Here is a 21,575-nt window from a genome sequence, read left to right on the forward strand (position 1 = left end):
TAAAACATAATTTTGTTTTTAAACAGATTTTGTGTTAAAATCTCATTGCTAATGCTGCAATGAAAAATGGACTAAGATGTGCTGGTATGCTCTATCTAGAGCCTGTAGAAGATGAGAATTTTCGCTTGATAATGTTAAGGGGGAAAAAAATAATGAATGCTTAAGCCATTTTACCTACTTCACAGCAGTATGTGAGGAACTGTTTTACCTAAAGGCAGCTCAGTGTGTAATATCTGTTTGTGCATAATCTGGGGGCCCTGCAGAATGATCTGCTGTGTATTGGAAGTTTGAAACCATTGTCCAACCCCTTGCCATGGGCAGGGACATCTTGTGCTAGACCAGGTTGCTCAGAGCCCCGTCCAGCCTGGCCTTTAGCAGCTCCAGGGATGAGGCCGTGATGTAATCAAACAAAACCAGAAAAAAAACCTTGTAAATGTTGAGCAGTATGTTCCACAGGCCTCTTTTTGACTTATGAATTATTCTGTATAACAGGGCATGAATAAAAATAGAATAAGGGTTGGGGTTTTTTTATGTTCTGAATTTGTGTTTAAAAAAGAACTAAAATGTTTATTTCTGGAACCTATGAGTTAGGTTAATGCTGGTATTGAATTAGAGAAAATAAAACTCCTTGTTAATACAGATAATCCAAACCAAAGTTTTTTCCTTTGGGGAAAGGACATGTCTTTATACATAGGAGATCCAGCTGGGTGTCCTTCTGGATGTTTCCTTCTGTTGTTGTAATGATAGGGCTGGGTTAGTCTTGAAGAAAGACGTGGAGATACTGGTGCTGCTTGTGCTTTCTCCAGGTTGTAAACGATCTGTGAAACACAAATTTATGATACAGGGCAGGATCTTGTGGGCTGTTGTTTTTGGTGGGAAAAAGGACTATTTTTTCTCTTGCTGCTGGTTAGCAATAGATAACGCTAACATAAATTACAGATTTTTTAGAAGGAGGCTGATGAGAAAAATTAATGCTCATTGTGCTAAAATGTATTTACAGTTTCATAAAACTCTTATAATGGTCTTGGAACTGCTTAGAGGAAAAAAGGAGCTAGCTGTGCTCTTACCCTGACTCTTGGATTGTCTTTTCTCAGAGACATGGAAGGAGGGGTGGTCATGGTTTTGGACTTCACTTAATTGTGAAAAATAAGCATTTATTATTAGGTCTTGCAACACTAGAAAAACACAAAAAAATAAAACCACCACCACTGAAAGTTAAAACCAACAAAAAAACCCAAACAACCCACCCAAAAACCACCACAACCAAAAAAAATGATGCCTCTTTCAAGCTTGGTTGTTTGCTATCAGTGGTTTGGGTAGTGTTTATGGTAAATATAGTTTGTGAAGCTTTACCTGCGTATTTGTTTAGAGATCATTAGATCAAAACTACCTATTGAGACAGAAGCACCTAAATTAATATTGGTTTGTAATTGCAACTAAAGTGCATGACCTCAGCATGAACAGTGGCCTAGGTAAGACTTCAAGGTTTGAGTTTCTGATTTTTCTTTTTAAGTAATTGCTCTTCTACCGTTATATTTTCTGTGTGCGTGCACAAATATATGATTATCCCTTGGAGCTAATAAAAGTTTTGCATAAAATATTAATCTATTTTTTAAAATACTCGTTTGAAGAAAATTAACTTTTTTAAGGATATGTTAAAATCTGCTTTCAGTTTTTAAAAAAACTAAAATCAACCTATTGGGTGTCAACATTACTGGAATAAGGCCAGTGTGCTGATGTGCCTACCCCATAATTCCATCTGAAACTAAATTTGCTCTTCAGTATCTCAATGAAATTGTTGGGAAGTGATTTCAGACTCCATCTTAACTAAAATATTGTTCTTCTTGAAGGAATATTTCTTTGAGCTGTGAAATTTCTTTGTCAAAAGCACAGAGACAATCTCAGAAGTTAATGGCTTAGAATGATTGAGGCAGTAACAATAGTTTGGGAGTAAAATTTTGAGAGTGGGGTATCTGTTGGCCACTTTTCCAATGCTAAGAAAGAGTTGTTTGTGCCAGAATGTTGAAAGCACCAGATTGTTTCTTTGCCTAGTATTTGAGCATCTGTTGAAAAGTGTTAGTTATGTGTTATCAGCTGTGTGGAGTAACTTCAGTTTGGTTTATTGGCTGGTGTAAACAGATGGATTTACTGGTGAAAGTAACTCCTCAAGAGAGTAGTGTTGGGAGGAAAACTATTTTTTCCTTTGAACTTGATTAACTTTGCCTGCTGGATGTCACTATAGGGAGAGAAGAGAAGGGAAAGAAACAACTCTGAATTTCCTTATTTTATTTTGTTTCTAAACTTATCCTGGCTTTGAAAAGTCCTTATGGAAACCATTTTCTCAGAAAAGAATGAACCCAGTGCATTGTGTCTGCGCCATGGAAAAAGGAGGTGGTTTGTTGCAGCAGCAACTCTTACTTTAGTAAAATACCTTTCATATTTACAACAATTAGAAAAACCCAAACTAAACACCTACCTTTGGAGAAGGAAAAATGTGATTTCCTGGAAGAAAACATGAGGAATTGTGATAATGCACTCAGTTACTAGATTTTAAAAGCACCACATTGCTAGTAGGTTTTGTGACCTGCCTTGTGAGCTTTTCTTTGTTTGCTGCCAGGTGTGCTCAGTAACAATGTGCAACAGTTCCTCTCCTTTCTAAAGGATTTTGTATGGCCAAATCTTTAATTTCACCTCTTTCTTTCACATTCATTACAAATGTGCTATTGGCTACCGTTCCTATAGTGAGCAATGTCTGTACAGATATGTGGAGATTAAACTGATTAAAAGTCTCTTGGAATTCCTTGCATGTTATTATATTAGCAGGGTACATTAAATTGGTCACTAGCTATATCTGGTAATGAAATCCAGACTCGTGTTCAGACTAAATTGGGAAGCACATTTTTTGTGTGCTTTCCATATTCAGAAATCTTCAGGAGTACTGAAAACTGTAACTTTTGTAAATATATTTGACTAACGGATTTTTCTTTTGGTTTTCCCTCTGCAGGTTCGATCTGTGGATGAGATGAATCATGAGTTTCAGGCTCTTGCCCTAGAATCTCGGGGAATGGGAGAGGTAATTATCGAGGGCAGAAAATCCAGTCAGTGGTTTGGAAATACTGGTACAGTTTAAAAAGTCTAAATAATACAACATGAAGCAAAGAGCTTCTCTTAAGAACAAGTTAATTGTTTTGGTCTTAGGAGAAGAGAAACTAATTACATTAAAAGAACATTTGGATTGTTATTGACTGGTTCTGCTGTGTCTGTGTCATTCTTGTTAGATGAGTGATAGTTCTAGGGAAGTGAAAGGGTAAGTTTTTGTAGGAGTGTACAGTTCTATGAAAGGGGGCGTGTTTTTAGTCTCACTGTATCTAAGCTAGTGGAACTTGCTACTCCTGAGAAGCCCAGGAGACTGGGATTTGGAAAAAAGGTTTGGCTCCAGAAAAATGAACTGGCATACCCTGCAGAAATGTGTGGTAATTTACTATTTTTTCACTGGTAATTACTCCTTAAAAGATTTTAACTAGGCTGAAGAGTGCTGTTATGTAATTTAGCTGGAGGGAAGAAGGACTGTTTCTTTTGACTGATTTAATTTGTTTGGGTTTCTTTAAGTCAGTGTACTTTAAGGTTGAGGGAAAGAATTTAAGAACATGAAGGATGACTTGGCTTCTTCAAAAGCAGTTCCCTGAACTGTTTAGAAGGTTATTGACAGGTATTATGGTTATTTGCCCTGACAGGAACCTGGTAGAGAAATTCACGTTGAACTAAGATTTCAAATGTGTATCCTTTTCTCTTGCTGGGTATTTACCTAATTCAGTTGATGGTTGAACCAGTGACAATATTGCAGCCTAACTTTCTTAAAATGATGGTAGGAGTCTTTATGGAAACCATAACTACTGATGAAAAATAAGTGCTGTGTTTTAGTTGCTGAATGTTTCTGAGCTGACACATGGCCATTCCTACTTGATTTTTTTTTTATTTTAATGGAGCATTCAAGCAATCACTTGGCTTTTCAGCAATTTTTGCTTCATCCAGGGTTGTCTTTAAACCATCTCCCATTTGAAAAAATAATAGATGGAGCACTGTTCATTAGAAACCTGAGTAGCCACACTGCTCCCATCCCAGTTCTTAAAACTTCTTTTGAAAAGTAAAAGTGTTAGTGAAGTATGTGTGATAGTACCAGCGGTGTGATAGAGTGGATGGTTAAAATTCAGGGTGGTATTTGGTCTTCTGATACCCACAAAGTGCTGTAAGAAGATTGAAAGCAGTGAAAGTGAAGGATGGCACAAATGCCTGGGAATTACAGTAAATATGACTGTTCATACCAATCTTCATTTTAGGTTATCTCAGATGGAGGGATGTATTTCTGCATGACTAGGATTCTGTTAGTTTGTTTTCATGGCATTCTGTAGATCTGTAAAGATGTTTAAGAAAACCACCCTCAAAGAGTCAGAGTTTTGATGCAGTACTGCAGCATCAGAAATTGATACTATATCATGACCCTGCTCTCACCAGGTTATTTCGTCTTTCGTTTCAATGGAGTCTTTCAGGTATCTTGAGGTAATACAGGTTCACATAGCTAGGTTGACTTACTCAGTAATTTTCTTGATATATTACACAACAGTAAAGTAGTTCTGGGATACATTCCATGGCTGTTTTAATCTTCCTTTTGATTATAGCCTTCTAGAATATTAAAGAACATGTCCTTATAAAGTAAGGTAGAATTGGTGGAGGCTCCTACATGCTTTCCTCCATATGCTTTGAAAGGTATGAAAGAGAGGTCATGTCAAGTGAACTCTTTCTGGCTATTGGGAAATGATGTTCCTTATTTTCTCTGTCTGCCAGGATTTTTCTCTGAACTGGAATTAATTTCTTTTTCAGAATTCTGATCCTTACTGATACTTTTCTTCACAACTGGGTATCAATACTTGGCATTAAGAGTTAATGCCAAAGAGTTAATGCCAACTGTTAAGTCTGTGTTGCAGACGTCTCTCTCTACATGTGTTTCACACTTTTAGCTTGGTCAAATTGTAACATTGGTTATTCACAGATGATGCTTCTGGCTCCAGCTCCCAAAATCCATGGTGATCTGTAAGGTCACTTTAGTAGTCTGAAGAAGTAAGATGAATGGTGCTGTTTCTCTCTAGGCATCTGTTTGGTATATCAGGGCAAGCCAGAATGGGCTGCAGGAGTTTAGTGCGACCCACTACAGCCACACAAAACTTAGTGCCAAACAGAACAGAAAACTAAATCTTCTTTTGATAATGTCTGTTGGTTTAGCTTCCAGGGTCGAAGCATACAGAGTTCATTTTAGGAACAAAGTGTTCATTTCTAGTGTCAAAACTTCTTTTGGAGAAATTCAGCTGAGATGTTCTTTGAGCTCTCTAGGAATAACTTCTGATCTTAAAGATAAATTTTTAAAAAATAATTTAAAAATCCTTCATTCGAGAGTCAGCAACGGAGACCGTGCAGTTTCATATCAGAGAGCTGGTTAAGAGGCAGCATTAGCATAACTGCTTGTTGTTATTTGCGTGTAGTAAAGAATTTTGTTTGTCTTTGTCTGGCAAACACCTAACAGGGATCGGTGCTGGTACTGAAAAGGACACATTTAGTGTACTTTTGGGAGAGTTTAGTTAGAAATATTACAACCTTCTCCGTTATTTTTACTTATAATTGGATGTATCATTGTAAAGTTTGTGTTTTATTGCACTAAATGCAGAAAATGTTGAGGAAAACATATACTATCAAAGAGTAAAGCACAATGATTTTAACTATCTGTATTGATTTGAGATGACTTCTAGATGAAGTCTTCTTCGGTAGAACTGATCAAACACATCGTTTTTCCTGTCTGTTTAGTTTTTCTGAAAAGTACTTCTTTTATTTGAATTCCACAATTAAAATAATTGACAACTCATAGGGCTGTTTATTTGACAATCCAAGAGCTAATACTTTAATTCAAAAAGAGCATAGTGTATGCCATACCCATCTGTCAAAATAAATAATAAATCTAAATCAGTGGCTCTCAGGGAGTTGCAATATTGTTAACTTCGTAAAATTGCATTATTTAAGTATTTGAGGGACTTTGTTGTGTAGAAATTTTGTGAAAATCATTTCAGTAAATCTGTTTAATCTTCAGTAGTTTAAATTTAGCCTCTCAGTATGGAACATGCATTATGTTTTGTGTTAAAGATACTTTTTATTCTTTGTGTACCAAAGTACATGAAGACTGAAAGCAGTTGAATTTGAGAGTAAGTAGTTAAAACAAAAAAAGGCAAACCTCGAAAAACCCAAACCAAGCCTTAAAAAACCCACATGAACAACAACAGCATCAAAATTTCCCCTAAAACAACTTGTACTTTTGCAATGAGTATTATTGCTTCTTTTTCCCAGGGGACAGTTTTCCCTCTCATGCAAATCATATGAATGAATTTTGGTATCAAAACCAGTATTGCAGTCTTCTGCTCTAAATTTGCTTATTGTTCTTAACACTGAGTTGTCTGAACATACCTGTCTGATAGTAGAATTTACTAATTTCTGAGTAAGTATACTTCAGGTAATCCTCATTTTATGGCACTTGAGGTATTACTAGATTTGTTTTATTCTGATAGGGTTGTGTTAGGTGGTGACACCTTCACTTAGGTGTTTCAAAGCTCTCAGCTGGACGCTTAATTGAAATTGGCTTAGACAACATTTAAAATAAAATTATTCCCAAAAGCAAGATTTTGTAGATAACATTGAATGCTTGCTTTCTGTTCTACTACTCTCCTACAAAATGAAAATTAGGTAGTATTGCAAACCTGTTACAAATAGAAAGCTGAAAAAGATGTGTATATTCCAAAGGCAGATCTGGATTTTGTTATCTTCTGCCTTTAGTTAAAATGCAACTGTAAGATTCCAGTAATCTGTTTCCCTGCCTTCAGATGGGTAACTTCAGCCCTTAAATTTGAGGTAAACTTAATATCCTGCTGCTTACAAATTATGTTTGGTTGACACCTGGTGGTGATTCTACAATGCATTTGAGAGCGGGCATCTCTGTCAGGACAGATCACAACAGTACAGCGCTTCTTGCAAGCATAACATTCTCCTGTAGTTTTGTTGAGCTTTGGCTGTTTATCGTCCTCCCACCTGAATCCTTGTCTGTTAATGAATTTCTGTAAGGAACCCAGGGATTTGAGGTTAACCAGTCAAACACCTTCATTTCTGGTAAGAGCTCTGGGCAGGACAGAAAAACAGCAATCCTTAATTTGTCCAGAGGAGTTCTTGTCACCTCTGTTGCACTGTTAATGCTGGGGCCTGCAAGTGGCAATCTTACCCACCTCCTCGTGAGGCTGTTTTTACAAGCACTTTCAGTACCACACTAAGAACACTGTTACATTAACTGTATTCTGAACTGACTCCTGTTAGTAGCTTCATAAAGGCTCATGCTAACCAGCTGTGAATTTCAGAAAGGTTTTTTAGTCACTTAAGTTACAGAAGAAGCAGATTTCCAGAATGTATTCATTTATTGCAGACAACTTTATCAGATTATGTTTTTTTTTCTAATTTCACAAAATTTAAAATTCTAAATACAGCATTACATTATGCAGAGTCTGATGGATTGTGCAGCTTTCTTCCCTACGTTTTGAAAGTTGTTTTCACTTTCTGTTGATGTACCTTGTAAAGTACCTATTCTGTCTAAGAATACATTTTTTTAGTTACATGTAGGGAAAATATGACATGTAGAGTTTGGCAGTTGTACTGTTACTGATGGGAAAAGGTACAGGAATAAACTAGTAAAATCAAAGTGAAAAGGATGCTAGTATTTGAGGAATTCTTGTTTGTGTGGTGCTTCTGTCATGTCACACTAAGTCTTTCTGTTGTTGAAGACAGTACAAGAAGTGATACTGATCTAACATGACACCTTCTGTTTTGCAAGTAGGAATGAAAAAAACCATACATCTAAATAACAGTGTTGGTATGTGGAACTTCACATATGAATGTCACAGATTTTTAACAGCCCTATGGTCTAAAGGAGCTGACTTGCTACCATATGTATTAGTCACTTTCTAAAATTTGGAACACGATGCATTTCCAAGTGAAGAGAACTTCACAATGAACTGCTGCTCTTTCTGGTTATCACAATATTAGTTAACAGCCAGACTTTTGCGTCTTTGGCAGGAAGGCACTGTTAGTTAAGGCTTCTGAGAAGATTATCTTGACTTAACACAGGGATTAATTTGATTTGCTTTTTTCACAGCTGCTTCTATATTTCTTCTTCATAACTTCAGAATCTCAGTACTGTTGGGGTTATTTTAGCAATTCCTTTTTTACAAAAAAAAAAAAGAGGCAGAGCAAATTTTTACAAGGGCGCGTAGTGGTAGAATGAGGGAAAGTGGCTTTAAATTAAAAGAGGAGAGGTTTTTTTATTAGCTATAAGGAAGAAATTCTTTACTGTGGGGGTGGTGAGGCCCTGGAATAGGCTGCACAGAGAAGCTGTGGCTGCCCTATCCATGGAATTGTTCAAGACCAGGTCAGATGAGGCCCTGAGTAACCTGCTCTAGTAAGTGACGATCCTGCCCGTGGCAGGGAAGTTGGAATTAGATGATCTTTAAGATCCCTTCCAACCTGAAGCATTTTGTGATTCCATGATGTAAAACTAATTACTTGCATATCCTCTTATATCCTCCTGCTATTTTTGCCCATCTATAAGCATATTTAAATAAAGCCATCTTCTTTTTTAACAGCTTTTACCTGCCAAAAAGTTTTGGGAACCTGATGATTCAGCAAAAGATGGACAAAAAGGGATATTCCTTGGTGACGAGTGGAGAGAGACTGCATGGGGAACTCCTCGTAAGTGATTGTTGTATATGTACTGAAAAATCAGTTGTGGTTACTGAATGTTATTCAAAGCAAAGTTTGTAACAGAATATTAAATTTTATTTTCATTTTAGTTGTGAAAATGTAAACTGCATGGTGATTGTATTTCAATAACACTTTTCGAAACTGTGATTTGGAGTTTTTTATTTAATTTTTGTCTTAATATTGCTGTTGTAATGACATGCACAAACATTGCAAGTTGTATTTTAAAAAATACTACAGTTTTATTTATTTATTTGTTTTTAACAGACCATTCTATGTCCCAGCCTATTATGGTACAGAGAAAGCCTGGACAGGGTTTTCATGGAAACAGTGAAGTAAATGCTGTATTGTCTCCACGATCAGAAAGTGGTGGCCTTGGAGTGAGCATGGTAGAATATGTGTTAAGTTCCTCTCCAGCTGATAAATTGGATTCCCGGTTTAGGAAAGGAGCTTTTGTAAGTAATACAGTGTGTTAAGCTTGCCTGGTTACATGCTATGGTCTTTGTTACATGGCTGTATTTTCAGTTCTCTTTGTCTGTTTTTAATTTTTAACTCTTTAGAAGGAAGTAGTTGCTATCTGTCTGTCTTCCTTGGTTGGAGGGGGCAGAAGAGGGAAGTGGTTTGGGAATCTTAACTAAATAGCTGTCTTAAAGTGCTTTCCTAAAATCTTTATTTAAAGGTAGGAAAAAGACTGCAAATCGCTTAATTTAAAATGTGTGATGAGCTTTATTCTAGATCTGTGTTTTCATGCGGGTGTGTTTTGTAACTGGATGCTTTAATTGTATAATACAAACTTTTCTCTTAATTCAAAGTGTTACTGCTTTAACAGCGCCGCTATAGTTAAGGTTGAGTTAGCTCTTCCATTATAAATCTTGGCATTCCTTTTCACATTTTGGCAGTTATTAATTGCATGTGGTTGAAACTTGATGATCAAGTGACCCACCAAATGCAATTTCATTGACAACAAACTGTTTGTGTTGTTTACGTGCACTGTAGTGTAGAATTAGGTCACCTTGTGGTGCTCCTATTGTGTTCTGTTCAATATTCAGAATCAAACAGATTCTTTTTCCTCAGGGCACTAGAGATGCTGAAACAGATGGACCTGAGAAAGGAGATCAGAAAGGCAAGGCTTCTCCATTTGAGGAGGACAAAAACAGAGATCTTAAACAAGGAGATGATGAGGATGTTACTAAAATAAATGGCAGAGGTTTGCCAAATGGAATGGATGCCGATTGCAAAGATTTTAAGTAAGCTTTTAACTGTTTCTCAAGAAGACAAGCATGTCTCTTAAGGGCATTATTACAGTTCTGGTTTGTGTGTCAGCTTTAAACATTACCCAGCTGCAGACTGATTCTTCCCCTCTCAAGTCCTCCCTTTCCCACCGTGCCACATGTTTCTTAGGATGTCATTAATGTGTGTGTCACTTCTCATGAGACAAATTCATCTTAACATAGTAACTATTAAAAGTAAATGGGTACCTTCTGAATGTGGTGCATTAAAGAGGGATGAAAACTTTAACCCTTTTAATGTCAAACTAAATTTCTTTCTCTCTCTGCTTCTTTTTAATGCTCTTTTGCATCTGAGTGTTGTAGAGAGTAAGTCCTACAGAATTTTAACTGTACTTCTGATTCTGCTAGTGGATACCACAGCCTAACACAACTAATCATTTCCCCATAAGTCTTTATAGAATCCATATCTTTGACTAAGGTCAAGCAATGTATTTTCCTATTCATATAATTAAATGTCACCCATGGAATGGTGTTGTGGTTTGGTTGTTTTTGTAGGGAAAAATAGATTGCACCAAGCTCAAGCTTTTGAACAGTGAACTCTTATATGACAGCACAGCCAGTCTGGTTTTTTTTTTTCCTAACACTAAACTGCATTTTAAATTGGGTATTTTTTAAGGGCTGATTCTTCTTTCTTGAATGACTGTGATGCATTTGTGTCATACAGAAGAATTAAAAAGATAGAGAACTAGAGTGCTGCTCATAAATTTGTATTAATGTGATGAACATGACCAGGTAGTTGTGGTTTCATTAGTTCATTACTGAACAAGTATATTAAAATGCATGTTTGAATCCCATATGTATTTCCCACTCTTTAAAAAATGTATTTACCTGAAGCTAAAGAGGGATTCTTCAGGTCTGTTTTTCAAGGCGTATCATTGAAAATAATACAATTCCAAGCATACCAGAGAGCTCACATTGGCTCCTTTCAGTTGTGTGCTGCAATATACACAATAAACAAAGTTACCTTCATTGTTACCCATAGCAAATACAGAATAACTTCTGTCCTGTTTTTCTTTACCAGTATCTACTTCAATTTTGAAATAGGTGTTTGTGAAGTACCTTTTGTATTATTGAAAGAGAGAAGTTATTGAAAAATACACAAATGCAAAAAAGCATCCAAAGCCAGTAAACCTCTCAAAAAAAATAAAAAAAATAAGGCCATCTAAATGAAATGGGCCATACAAAGTGGTGGTATAGAGCCCTCCAAACTGTGGTTTATAATTGAAGTATTGACACAACTTTAACTATAGCAACAGAACAGCACCAATGTAAGGAGCAACCTGTATTAGCTAACCATAAGTATTAACAAAGAAACTTCATCCTGTCCTCCTCATTGTATTTTTATTGTACTTGTAGCATTTTTAAACTAAGTATGTACTGAAATAACTGCCTTTTTTCCTTTTGTTCTTCACTTTGTTGATGCTGTATTTCACTTGGGAAAAATAGGGAATATTAAATGTCTTTAAATTCAAGTTTTCAGCAAGACATGGTTGCTTGCTAGGATACTTAGATGGTAAGCCAGCATGCTATATGCAATCCTCATGAGATTGCTTTTTACATTAAAAAAACCTCTTGTCAAAAACCTGTTCCTTACTTTGACATATTTTGTCCAGAGTAATAAATTATACAGTGTTGCTGCAATAAACTCCCTAAGAGGCTGATTTCTAGCTGTACAGACTTAAGTGTTGTTATCAGCCATTACCTAAGTGCTAGTAGGTTTCTTTGCATGTCATGGGCTTCAGTGAGGAACAGATACTTTGGCTCTGGAGCCCTGAAGAGGAAGCAGAACAGGTAGTACTGAGGCTGTGTCTCTGACCTAGAATTAGCAGTACAGCAGACTGGTCTGGCACTGTACTGCTGGAATAAACATAGGTTCTTCCTGCAAGATGGCATTTGGTATTTGAGACCAGTTTTCACAAATAAAGCAAACTAAACTTGAAGTTCTGCACTTCCTGAGAAACAATATATAATCGTAAAGTTCTCCCAACACAGTAATGTTAGTGGATCATAGATTTTCTCACACAACTCTTTACTAGAAGTTAACTTACATTTTTGCCAGTAAAAATTGATAGTCTAAACAATATGGCCTCCCACAGAAGGTAGGATACCACTAAAGGTATCCTAAATCTAACCAAATAGTGCTGGGAATCTCTTCAGGATGTTATTCTGACATCTCACCTCTTCAGTTTGCCTGTAGGTGTTTATAGGTGTACAAAGTCCCCTGTAGGCTGCCAGTCAGATGAGAGAGCAATTCAGCTTTTATGTATAATACTCTATCTTTGATGTTGTATATTCTGTTCAAGGTTATATTAGGAACACTTTTTTCCTCACCAGTCATCATTGTAGTATAGTCTATTAAATGAGTTGTGTAGGAAATTACATGTTTTAGTCACATGCTAAATTAAGTGGTTATTAGTTCATTTTACTCAAGGTGAAAATACACTGCTTGCTTTTCAGATGTAAAAAATAGTTACTATACTGTATGTTTGTCTTTTCCAGTTGAAATTTTGCTGTGTTTTTCTGTTCTTTGGCATGAAATGCCCTTAGCCATTTCTTTTTTTTTTTAATTTCTCTGCAGTACCTTTCACGTCACTACCAAAATACAATAAAGAGTCATCCCAAAATTTGCAGGTGACAACAGTTCACTCCATTTGACTCAAAACAGCCTCACAAATCAGTTTGCTTTCCTCACAAGTGTTTTGAAGAGCTCTGTAGTCAGTCTTAAACTTACAAAAAAAACAAAATTATGCTTTTAGAGTTAAACACATCCTTTATCTTGAGCCATCATTGCATGCTGGTTGAAAATGATAAAATTAGTCTGTCACTTCCCTTTGTAAAGTCTCTTAAGTTCAGAGCTGCTTTGAAAGTAGAAATACTGTACTCTGTCCATGGACAGCTTTATTTAAGACTGAAGAGTCTGTCTTAAATTTCTTCTGAACAGTCGTACCCCTGGAAGTCGACAGGCCTCCCCAACAGAAGTAGCTGAACGCCTGGGCCCCAATCCCAGCACCACAGAAGGATTAGGTCCACTTCCTAATCCTACAGCCCACAAGCCTCTGGTAGAAGAATTTTCAAATCCAGAAAATCAGAATCTAGATGCCATGGAACAAGTTGGTCTGGATTCTCTACAGTTTGACTATCCTGGCAATCAGGTACAAATGGACTCTTCAGGAGCTACTGTAGGACTTTTTGACTACAATTCTCAGCAGCAGGTTAGTAATGGACTGTGGAAAATTGATCCTGTACATTGTTGATTATCCTCTTGATAATCAGTCAGTTCAATATGCAGTGCATTGAATATTATTTTGTCTGTAACTTAGTCAAGGGCAAATAACTGTCTAATTAGTCTAGAAGAATATTGTTGCATAATTTTCTAGTTTAGTAACTTGCTATTACAGAAGCTTGGTTTGACATATTTTTTTCCGTAAGCAAATCCAAGTATGTTATAGCCCTGACTTGAAAACTGAAATGCATTTTTTTTTCCCCAATAGCTTTTCCAGAGGACTAATGCTCTGACTGTTCAGCAGTTGACAGCAGCCCAGCAGCAGCAATATGCACTGGCTGCAGCTCAGCAGCCACACATAGGTGAGGTTTCTGTACAATGCAGCAAGTGCCTGGCGAAAGTGGGTGTGTTGCTTTGATGGACTCCTTTCAATTTACCCAGTCTTCTCATTCCAATAGATAGTGATCACTTGGCCTGTTGCAATGGTTCTCATGAAAACTGCTCAGAATGACTGCCTATGACTGTACTGTCCTTAGTGGAGGTTTTCTGTTGTAAATTTTCCCATTTGGACAGTTGTATACAAATAAATAAAACTTACATTTGCTTCTGTAGCATAGTAATTGAATGTTGGTAGGAGTAAAAGTTAAAAATGCTTACTGCTATAAGCAGTAATAGAAACACTAGCTTTATATACTAAAAACCAGTATGCGACTCTAAGATTCTATTGCGGTTTAGTATTTTTAGTAATCCAGTTAAAAACCATTGTACAGTAGAATTTTGAAATTATACTGTTCAAGTTTCAATTTTTCCATGTTAATGGCACCATTTAAAGAGCTCTTTCTTCTTGCAGGTACCCTAATGAGCTAATTATTTAGCAGGCATTTTTTCAGTGTCTTTAGTTTAGTGAGTTAGTTAAATACATCAAGTTCTTCAAGGGCTGCAACTCAACAAGGAGCCTTCATTTCAGTGACAACAATTTTATGTTCCACTGTGGAGAAGCTGTTTGTGTTTAGGGGAGGGAGGTTGGAACACACATGGAAGCAAGTCCTTGTTTAAGGAAGGGAGGTAGTCGGGGTTTAAAGGTTTCTACCCTCTCCATTTCCATGGGACTGTTGAGGTCTGTGCACAAGCATATTTCCTCTGTGAGAAAAAAAGGATTCTCAGGATCAAAAGGGCAGGCAAAAGTAGGAAGCATCTCCAGTGACTTGTGTCCATGCTCTCCTGCAAATAAGTTTCCCCACCAGCTTGTTGTTTAGGTAGGTTGTGAGGTCTGCTCAGACCGGGATCAGCAGCCTATAGCTGGGATTGAAAAGTGGCAGCTCTTCACAAATACAGGCTGAGAGCTGGAAGCATGGCACATTGAGATGTTTGTGTAAGTCCGCAGGTCCTGCCTTTTGACTTCTAAACTTTGGAGAAGCCTCTACTGTATATGAAGTGCTGACTAAGTAGTCAGCTGAAATTTTTCTCTTTAAAATGCAGCCTCTTCTCATGTGCATATTGATACAAATTTATCAAATATTTGGAAGGGGGTACATAGTTCGGTGTGCCTTGCTTGCTGCAACAGTTGCTGATTCAGTGTTGGATAAAGTCTGTGAATCTGACTTACTGGGGAAACTCTGGGTAGTGATGCTTTGTTTGCTGGAGTTTCTGTAGTTGTCTCCTTGCATCACAATTCCTATATCAAATTAGGATTCTTGGGAAGTAAGATTAGCATCTCATATCTGGCCGTTTAAAAGCTAGGTATCTGGTTAAATTTTTTCCTGATTGTCAATGAAGAGAGATTTTTGTCTCTAGCAGGTAGTTTGTTTCATCTGGCTGATTCACTCCACACACTAGATGATTTGTCTGCTACAGATTTCCTTGCAAGATTAGTTTGACTTTCAGATAGGTTAAGTTGGGCAAGATAAATTCCACTTGGAATAATCCCTTCTGTGTAAAGATGGATAGACACATATGAGATAAATCTCCTTGGAGTCTTTAGTCCAACAAAACAAAGCTGTTAGGCCTTGGGATTAGTAAGAAAGGACTGATGAGAAGACACAGAAGTGTTGATTTCTCTAATTATGTACCTGGTCCAAAGTACAAGCAGTTCTGATTTTAACAGATAGGCTGTGTGATTTGGGTGGTGTGAATATGATGCTGCTTGCTAAGAATGTTGGCTGTAATGAAACTCTGTTTGTTACTGCAGCAGGCGTATTCTCCGCAGGCTTGGCCCCAGCTGCTTTTGTGCCAAACCCATATATTATCAGCGCTGCTCCTCCAGGGACTGACCCGTACACCGCAGCTGGATTAGCTGCAGCAGCTACCCTAGCAGGTAACTGAACACTGGGAAGTGTCTGTCTTGATAATTCAACAGAACAAAAAAAAAGGGAAAAAAAAAAAAGTGAAATCTATCCTGTTTATTCTCTGCAAATGTAGTTCTAGGAAGGAGAGACTTGTAAAAAAATGAATACTGCCATTTTGAAAATTCTTACTACAGTGGAAAATATTTCAGTTTGTTATATATGGATTCCAAGTTTCTCTTGCCACTGGACTTTCATATACAAAAATCAGGCCTTTTTTCTGTTCTAAAAGTGTTTATCCTTAATAAGGTGAATCTGACTTTGACAGTATTATTTTCAAAATGTGTGACAGCTATTGTATTTTTTTACTCAGTGCATTAATTTTCTAATTCCAGTTTTTCTCATTCCCAGTGGGCATGAGAATAAAGATGGTCTCCAGCATGCTGAAACACCCAGACAAGAGAGAAACACAGGAAAATCTCTTTAAAAGTTACTAGATATCACTGTGAAACAACATAACTAAGTATTCAAGTCCCAGCTAGTGCTCAGACTTGAGCATAATATTAAAAAATAAACCTTACCTTGTTTCCACATGGTGTTTCACAGGGAAGGCAGTAGAAAAAACTAAAAGACATGTGTACATAACGGTTTATATGTACAATCCCATGATACAGAGAGATTATTCTTCTACAGGTTCTTCATCAATAGACTGGAGGGGTTAAGTGTGCCCAGTTTGAAGAGCATCCTGTATATGTGGGGAGGCACAGGCATAGTGTTTATAAGCAAGGGTGTCATACAGAAAGGAGGAATCACAGATGATCAGTCTCAGTACATCACTATCAGGAGGATAAATTTTGTTCATACTGTGGTGTTCTGAAATGATCTTTTCTTCCAACCATGAAAACTGATTTTGAATGTTTTTTGGTACACAGACTCTGAATGCTTTAAGGTTTTTCTTTGTCATCTGAGTCTCCTAAGGATCTTCATTTTTTCATAGAGAAGACAGGACGTGGTGTGAATTTTTAAAACTAACCCATTTGTAGTCATGTGTCATTTTAGCTAATGTGGGAATTCTTTCTTTTTAATACTGATTTCTGAAACTGAGAAGATGGATCAATGGGGGATGCTACAAACAGTATTTTAAGCAGCTGCACTAGATGGAATAATCACGCTTTCTGGTTTTAGGTCCTGCTGTGGTTCCACCTCAGTATTATGGTGTTCCATGGGGGGTGTATCCAGCCAATTTATTCCAGCAGCAAGCTGCAGCAGCAAATACCACAGCAAATCAGCAAGCGGCTTCCCAGGCACAGCAGGGACAGCAACCGGTATGTTCAGCATGAAAAGCAGAGGTGCCTTACCTTAACATCCTAGTGTGTAAGGGTCAGCTGCTGGAAAATTTTACATAATTCAGATGTTGCATTTTATTGTATAACAAATGAGTGTTAAAAACTCTCAATTTCCTTATTCATGGTCACTGTCTCACACACCACGTTAAAGTTATTCTACAGTCTCATTTCTTACGACAATAAGCATTTTAAATGGTTCCTTTCTTCCAGTTGCTGTGCTACTATGTGTGTAGGTGATGCTTCCTGTGTAGTAAATTAATGTAAAGTTTAATCTAGAAAACTGACATAAGAGGATGAAAAGATAGATTCTGGCAATTTTTGGAGGATATTGTTTCTTTTAAGCTTTGGGAAAAACTGATCTGTGTTTTCATAAAGTAGCTGGAAGATTGAATGTTACACATTTTTCTGTCCCTTCAAAAAGTAGGGAAATAAAGGTGTTACCAGTAGTTTAGTTGCTTCACAGGAAGGAAGGATTGCCCAGCTTATTTTTCTGTGACATTAATTGTATTGCAGGATCACCATGTGCCATATGGTGTTTTTGCCTTGGTGAAGCAAGAGTGAGCAGTTTTTACAAGAACCTGTTGAAAATTCAGTTTCTTTAAGCATTCTTGAAAAATGATAATTTTCTGTTGTTACTCTGGATACATTTTTAAACTATTGTATGAGTTTTCACTATAAATGACTGGCAATTTTGACAAAGGCAAACCCCACATTTTACAATAACTTTACACTTGAATTGAATGTAAGCCTTTCAAATTTTTTACCAGCAGTATGGTTAATTTCAGTGCCATTCTTAGAAATGTAAATTAAGAAGTCTGAGATACCTTTAATTCCAGGGGTTTCATCAGCGTTATGTTCAGGTGAATATTTCTTTCTGATTTCTACTGATTGTTTTTATCAGTTACCTGTATTGCTAACTGAATGTATATTGTCTCTGCAGTTTCTTTTTTGTTTTCTCTATAAAATTAATACTGATTTATGCAAATAACATCTATAGTTCTTTGTGGGAATACATTGTGAGTTCTATTTCTCCCTTATTTCAGACCTGAAAAAGTTGATTTTAACCAAGAGGAATAGAGTAGTTGCAGGAATTTACATTGCTTTTCAATCAGATTACTGGAGATTTGCTGTCAGAGCATAATAAAATATGCCTGCATTGCATGGTGATGGAGTGTCATGTGAATGTTTAAAATTTAGTGGGTGCATTATTTACAGCACTCTTGGCAGCAGAGTGTTAATTATTTAGACAAGTTACTACAAGTGCTGAAATACTCAGATTTACATCATTCAATTGCCTGGAAGTAATGTCAACAAACATGTTTATCAAGGAAGGTCAGGTGTTCAGTTAATAAATAATGTAGGTCGTAAAATGTATCACTCTTGCAGATTTTCTTCCTTCCTTTATACTCATTACCGTTGATGGAACGTACCTGAATCCTGATGTCCAAAGCAGGGCAGATATTTTATGGTCACGTTGGTCAACAAAATGGCATATACCTTTTATTCTTCGTATGTGTGTATTCTTGAAACCAACAAGGTGCAGGATTCCCAAAGTGAAGATCAGGGCTGAGAGGCATCATATACTCAAAGCAGCTGTTCTAGACCTTTGTTAGCACATAATAGATTGGCTTCCTTACCTTTTAAGGAAGGGGTGTTGTGTCGGCCTTTTCCAGGTCCTGCGAGCTGGAGCAACTCAGCGCCCGCTCACTCCCAACCAAGGGCAGCAAGGGCAGCAGGCAGAGTCACTTGCAGCAGCTGCAGCAGCAAATCCAGCTTTGGCTTTTGGTCAGGGTCTTGCTACAGGCATGCCAGGTATGTATGTTATCAGTGGATTAAGAGACTCGCAGAAAGTAAGAATATTGGTGTTATTAGGTAACAGATTAATAAAGTCCTGTTCCATTTATGATAAGCTGCTTAGAATTGAGTTTTATAGTTTTGTGTTATTCAATTGGTTTAAAATACTGGCACAGTATTTTAAGAGCACAAGAATCTCCTCTAGCATTTGTTATTTGGAGCATTTTCTCTGTATTTGCTGTTACAAATGTATGCGCAAAAAATACAGATTTTTGCAAGGTAATTTCATATATAGTGAAGGAACTACATGCTGTCTTTAAAAGTCATTTGTTCTCTGGTTCCTGTGCAACAGGAAGTATTAAGTTTTGCCAGAATAACTTTTATTTGGGACATAATATAATCTAAAATTCAGAATCCAGAATTAAGACATTTTTAAAAAAATATTTCTTGATCATATCTGAAGATCACAAAATGCTTGGAAGCACTCCAGATGTTGGAGCCTCAGATTCTTTTAGTGTGCATGGCTTCTGACTTCCTGAGGAGTGGTTCATGTGTTGTGGAGTGGTTAGCTTGAAGTTCAGCAGCTAAGTGTTTGGTACAGTTACCTGAGTAAGAGCAACTTCAGTGTACTTGGCCATTCTTCAGTATGAAAGTTAAGGTTTTTACACAGTTAAGTTGGATCATGTTCATCCATTCCTTTGACTTGTACAAGTTTTCTCCTTGGTCAACACCACTGTGAGATGTCCTGCAGCCTGGAACCAGAGTTGTTTGCTGGATGCTCTGGGGCTGCATTGTGCACTTGGCCTCCTGTGAGCACATTTTAGATTCTAGCTGCAGAGCAGACTGGCTATGGTGTTTTTCCTGTCTGTTTTCTTTTATAACTGTAATTTCTATTTCTTCTCATGCAGTAGTTATCTTCAGCTTTTAGCATATTTCTGCTAAAAATGAGGAATCAGCAAAGTGCAGTCCTGGCACCTGCCAAGTGTTACTTCTGCACCTCACTGAAGCAGTGGATAAGGCCTACAAGCAATGAGGCATGTGAGAGATGTTGTAACCATCTTTGCACAAGCCTCAAAGGCTTAGCTGTAACTTTTTTTTTTTTTTTTGAGAGGGGGTGTGGTGTATGTTTGTTTATGGCTACTTATTAGTGCTTACTTTGGATCTGGAGTAGTAGCTGTCTTAAGAGGAGTAGTAGCTGTTTTAAGAGTAGTTCTTAAAACCCATAAACCCACCCCTCCCACCCCCCAGGTGGATGATTGAAAGTAATACTGAGTGGTCAGGTACATAACCTCAGTAGTGCAAGAGCTTGTCCTTCAAAGAAGATACTCGAAGACTTTTTTCCTCTTCCACAAGCCCCAAAAGGTTTTCTGTGAGGGCAGGAGCCTTTTTATTCAGTTTCTATTGTAGGTTCCTGCTTTTTCCCATCTGATGCTGCTAGCCTGGATGGCCAGAGGAGAACTTTATTCTCGTGAATGTATTTCAGACTGTTGTATAATAGGAATTGTGTGCAACTGACTTAAGCTTTACCAACCACACTGTTACAGGGAATAGAGTTCAAAATATAAAAACTTTTTTTCAGTCATCATCAGATGGGTTTGTAGTGACTCCTATGAGTGCTGATGATTCCTCTTTTTAGGGTAAGAAGAATATAGAATGAGGAAATGAATACCTGCCTTTATATGTGGGAATCTTGTTAATGGGTTTGGTGTCTGTATTTGAGGGAGATGCTTGGGCTCCATTTATAAGCAAAGAGACATAGGAACTTTTGCTCTTGATTTGTCTGTCTCTGTTTTAGTTTCCTGATTTAGGTAAAGTCAGTTTGGCTCCAGAGATGCCTTTTTCTATTACCTTACTATAAAATTTAATCAAGATGACTAAATAATATCTAGATACCAAAATGTGACTCAGTGAATCCCAGACAACATCCACTGAGCAACACATGTAATGTAATAAACAAGATTTTGTGTGGAATTCATGTTTCAATGGACTAAGCCGTTTTACAAGAACATGAAGGTCCAAATTGAGATTCAAGCTTTTAAATACTCTTTACAGAGAGAATATTTGTATTTTGGCTTCACTGTGAACTAGCAAGTCAGAGTATATTAGCATGTCCATGCTGCTGTCCTGAAATTATTTGAGCTGCTTTCTCCTTGTCACAGCCTTTGTGTTGGATGAAATCCATGTTATCCCAACTATTTGATGGCTTTATTTTGAAATTAGATATTTCAGGTGTTTCTTTGTTAGCTGTTTAGGAAGAGTGTATTCCTGTGTCACTTAAGATACCCATCTCATTCTATGTGCAGAGAGAAATGGCCTGAAATCCAGGTTACTTTTTACACAGAGTCACTGTTAAGTCTCCTTTCAGAAAATCATAGAATGATAGAATGGTTTGGGTTGGAAGGGGCCTTACAGATCATCTTGTTCTAACCCCTTGCCATGGACAGGGAACCTTCCACTAGACCAGGTTTCTCAGAGCCCCATCTACCCTAGTCTTGAACACCTCCAGGGTCGAGGTGGCAGCAGCCTCTCTGGGCAACCTGTTCTAGTGCCTCACCACCCTCACAGTTAAGAATTTGTTCCCAATATCCAATGCAAAGCTGCACTCTTCCATTTGGAAGCCATTCACTCTTGTTCTATCACTCTATGCCCTTGTAAAAAGTCTCCAGCCTTCCTATAGGCCCTCTGGGTACTGGAAGGCTGATAAAAGGTAAAACTTACGGTTCTATTTTAAAACCATTTAATGTGAAATGCATTTTGCATTGAAGTTACACAACACTATTTAAAATTCTTCCTATCCTAATTGAGC

General features: G+C 37.3%; 1 protein-coding gene across 9 annotated transcripts in view; it reads left to right on the forward strand.

Annotated features, from left to right (window-relative positions):
* PUM2 (pumilio RNA binding family member 2) overlaps positions 1-21,575 on the forward strand; it is a 75,204-nt gene that overhangs the window by 26,260 nt on the left and 27,369 nt on the right. For 7 of the 9 annotated variants that reach the window (XM_038130580.1, XM_038130579.1, XM_038130577.1 and 4 more), the window contains 9 exons: positions 3,005-3,073; positions 8,721-8,826; positions 9,103-9,290; positions 9,910-10,082; positions 13,066-13,336; positions 13,616-13,709; positions 15,536-15,661; positions 16,815-16,954; positions 18,649-18,787. In XM_038130580.1, coding sequence (XP_037986508.1) covers positions 3,023-3,073; positions 8,721-8,826; positions 9,103-9,290; positions 9,910-10,082; positions 13,066-13,336; positions 13,616-13,709; positions 15,536-15,661; positions 16,815-16,954; positions 18,649-18,787 — 1,288 coding nt within the window. In that variant the 5' untranslated portion in view covers positions 3,005-3,022. The remainder of the gene's footprint in view (positions 1-3,004; positions 3,074-8,720; positions 8,827-9,102; positions 9,291-9,909; positions 10,083-13,065; positions 13,337-13,615; positions 13,710-15,535; positions 15,662-16,814; positions 16,955-18,648; positions 18,788-21,575) is intronic. The other 2 variants (XM_038130575.1, XM_038130576.1) reach the window with 1 other exon arrangement.

This window comes from Motacilla alba, chromosome 3, assembly GCF_015832195.1.
Source record: "Motacilla alba alba isolate MOTALB_02 chromosome 3, Motacilla_alba_V1.0_pri, whole genome shotgun sequence".
NCBI lineage: Eukaryota > Metazoa > Chordata > Aves > Passeriformes > Motacillidae > Motacilla > Motacilla alba.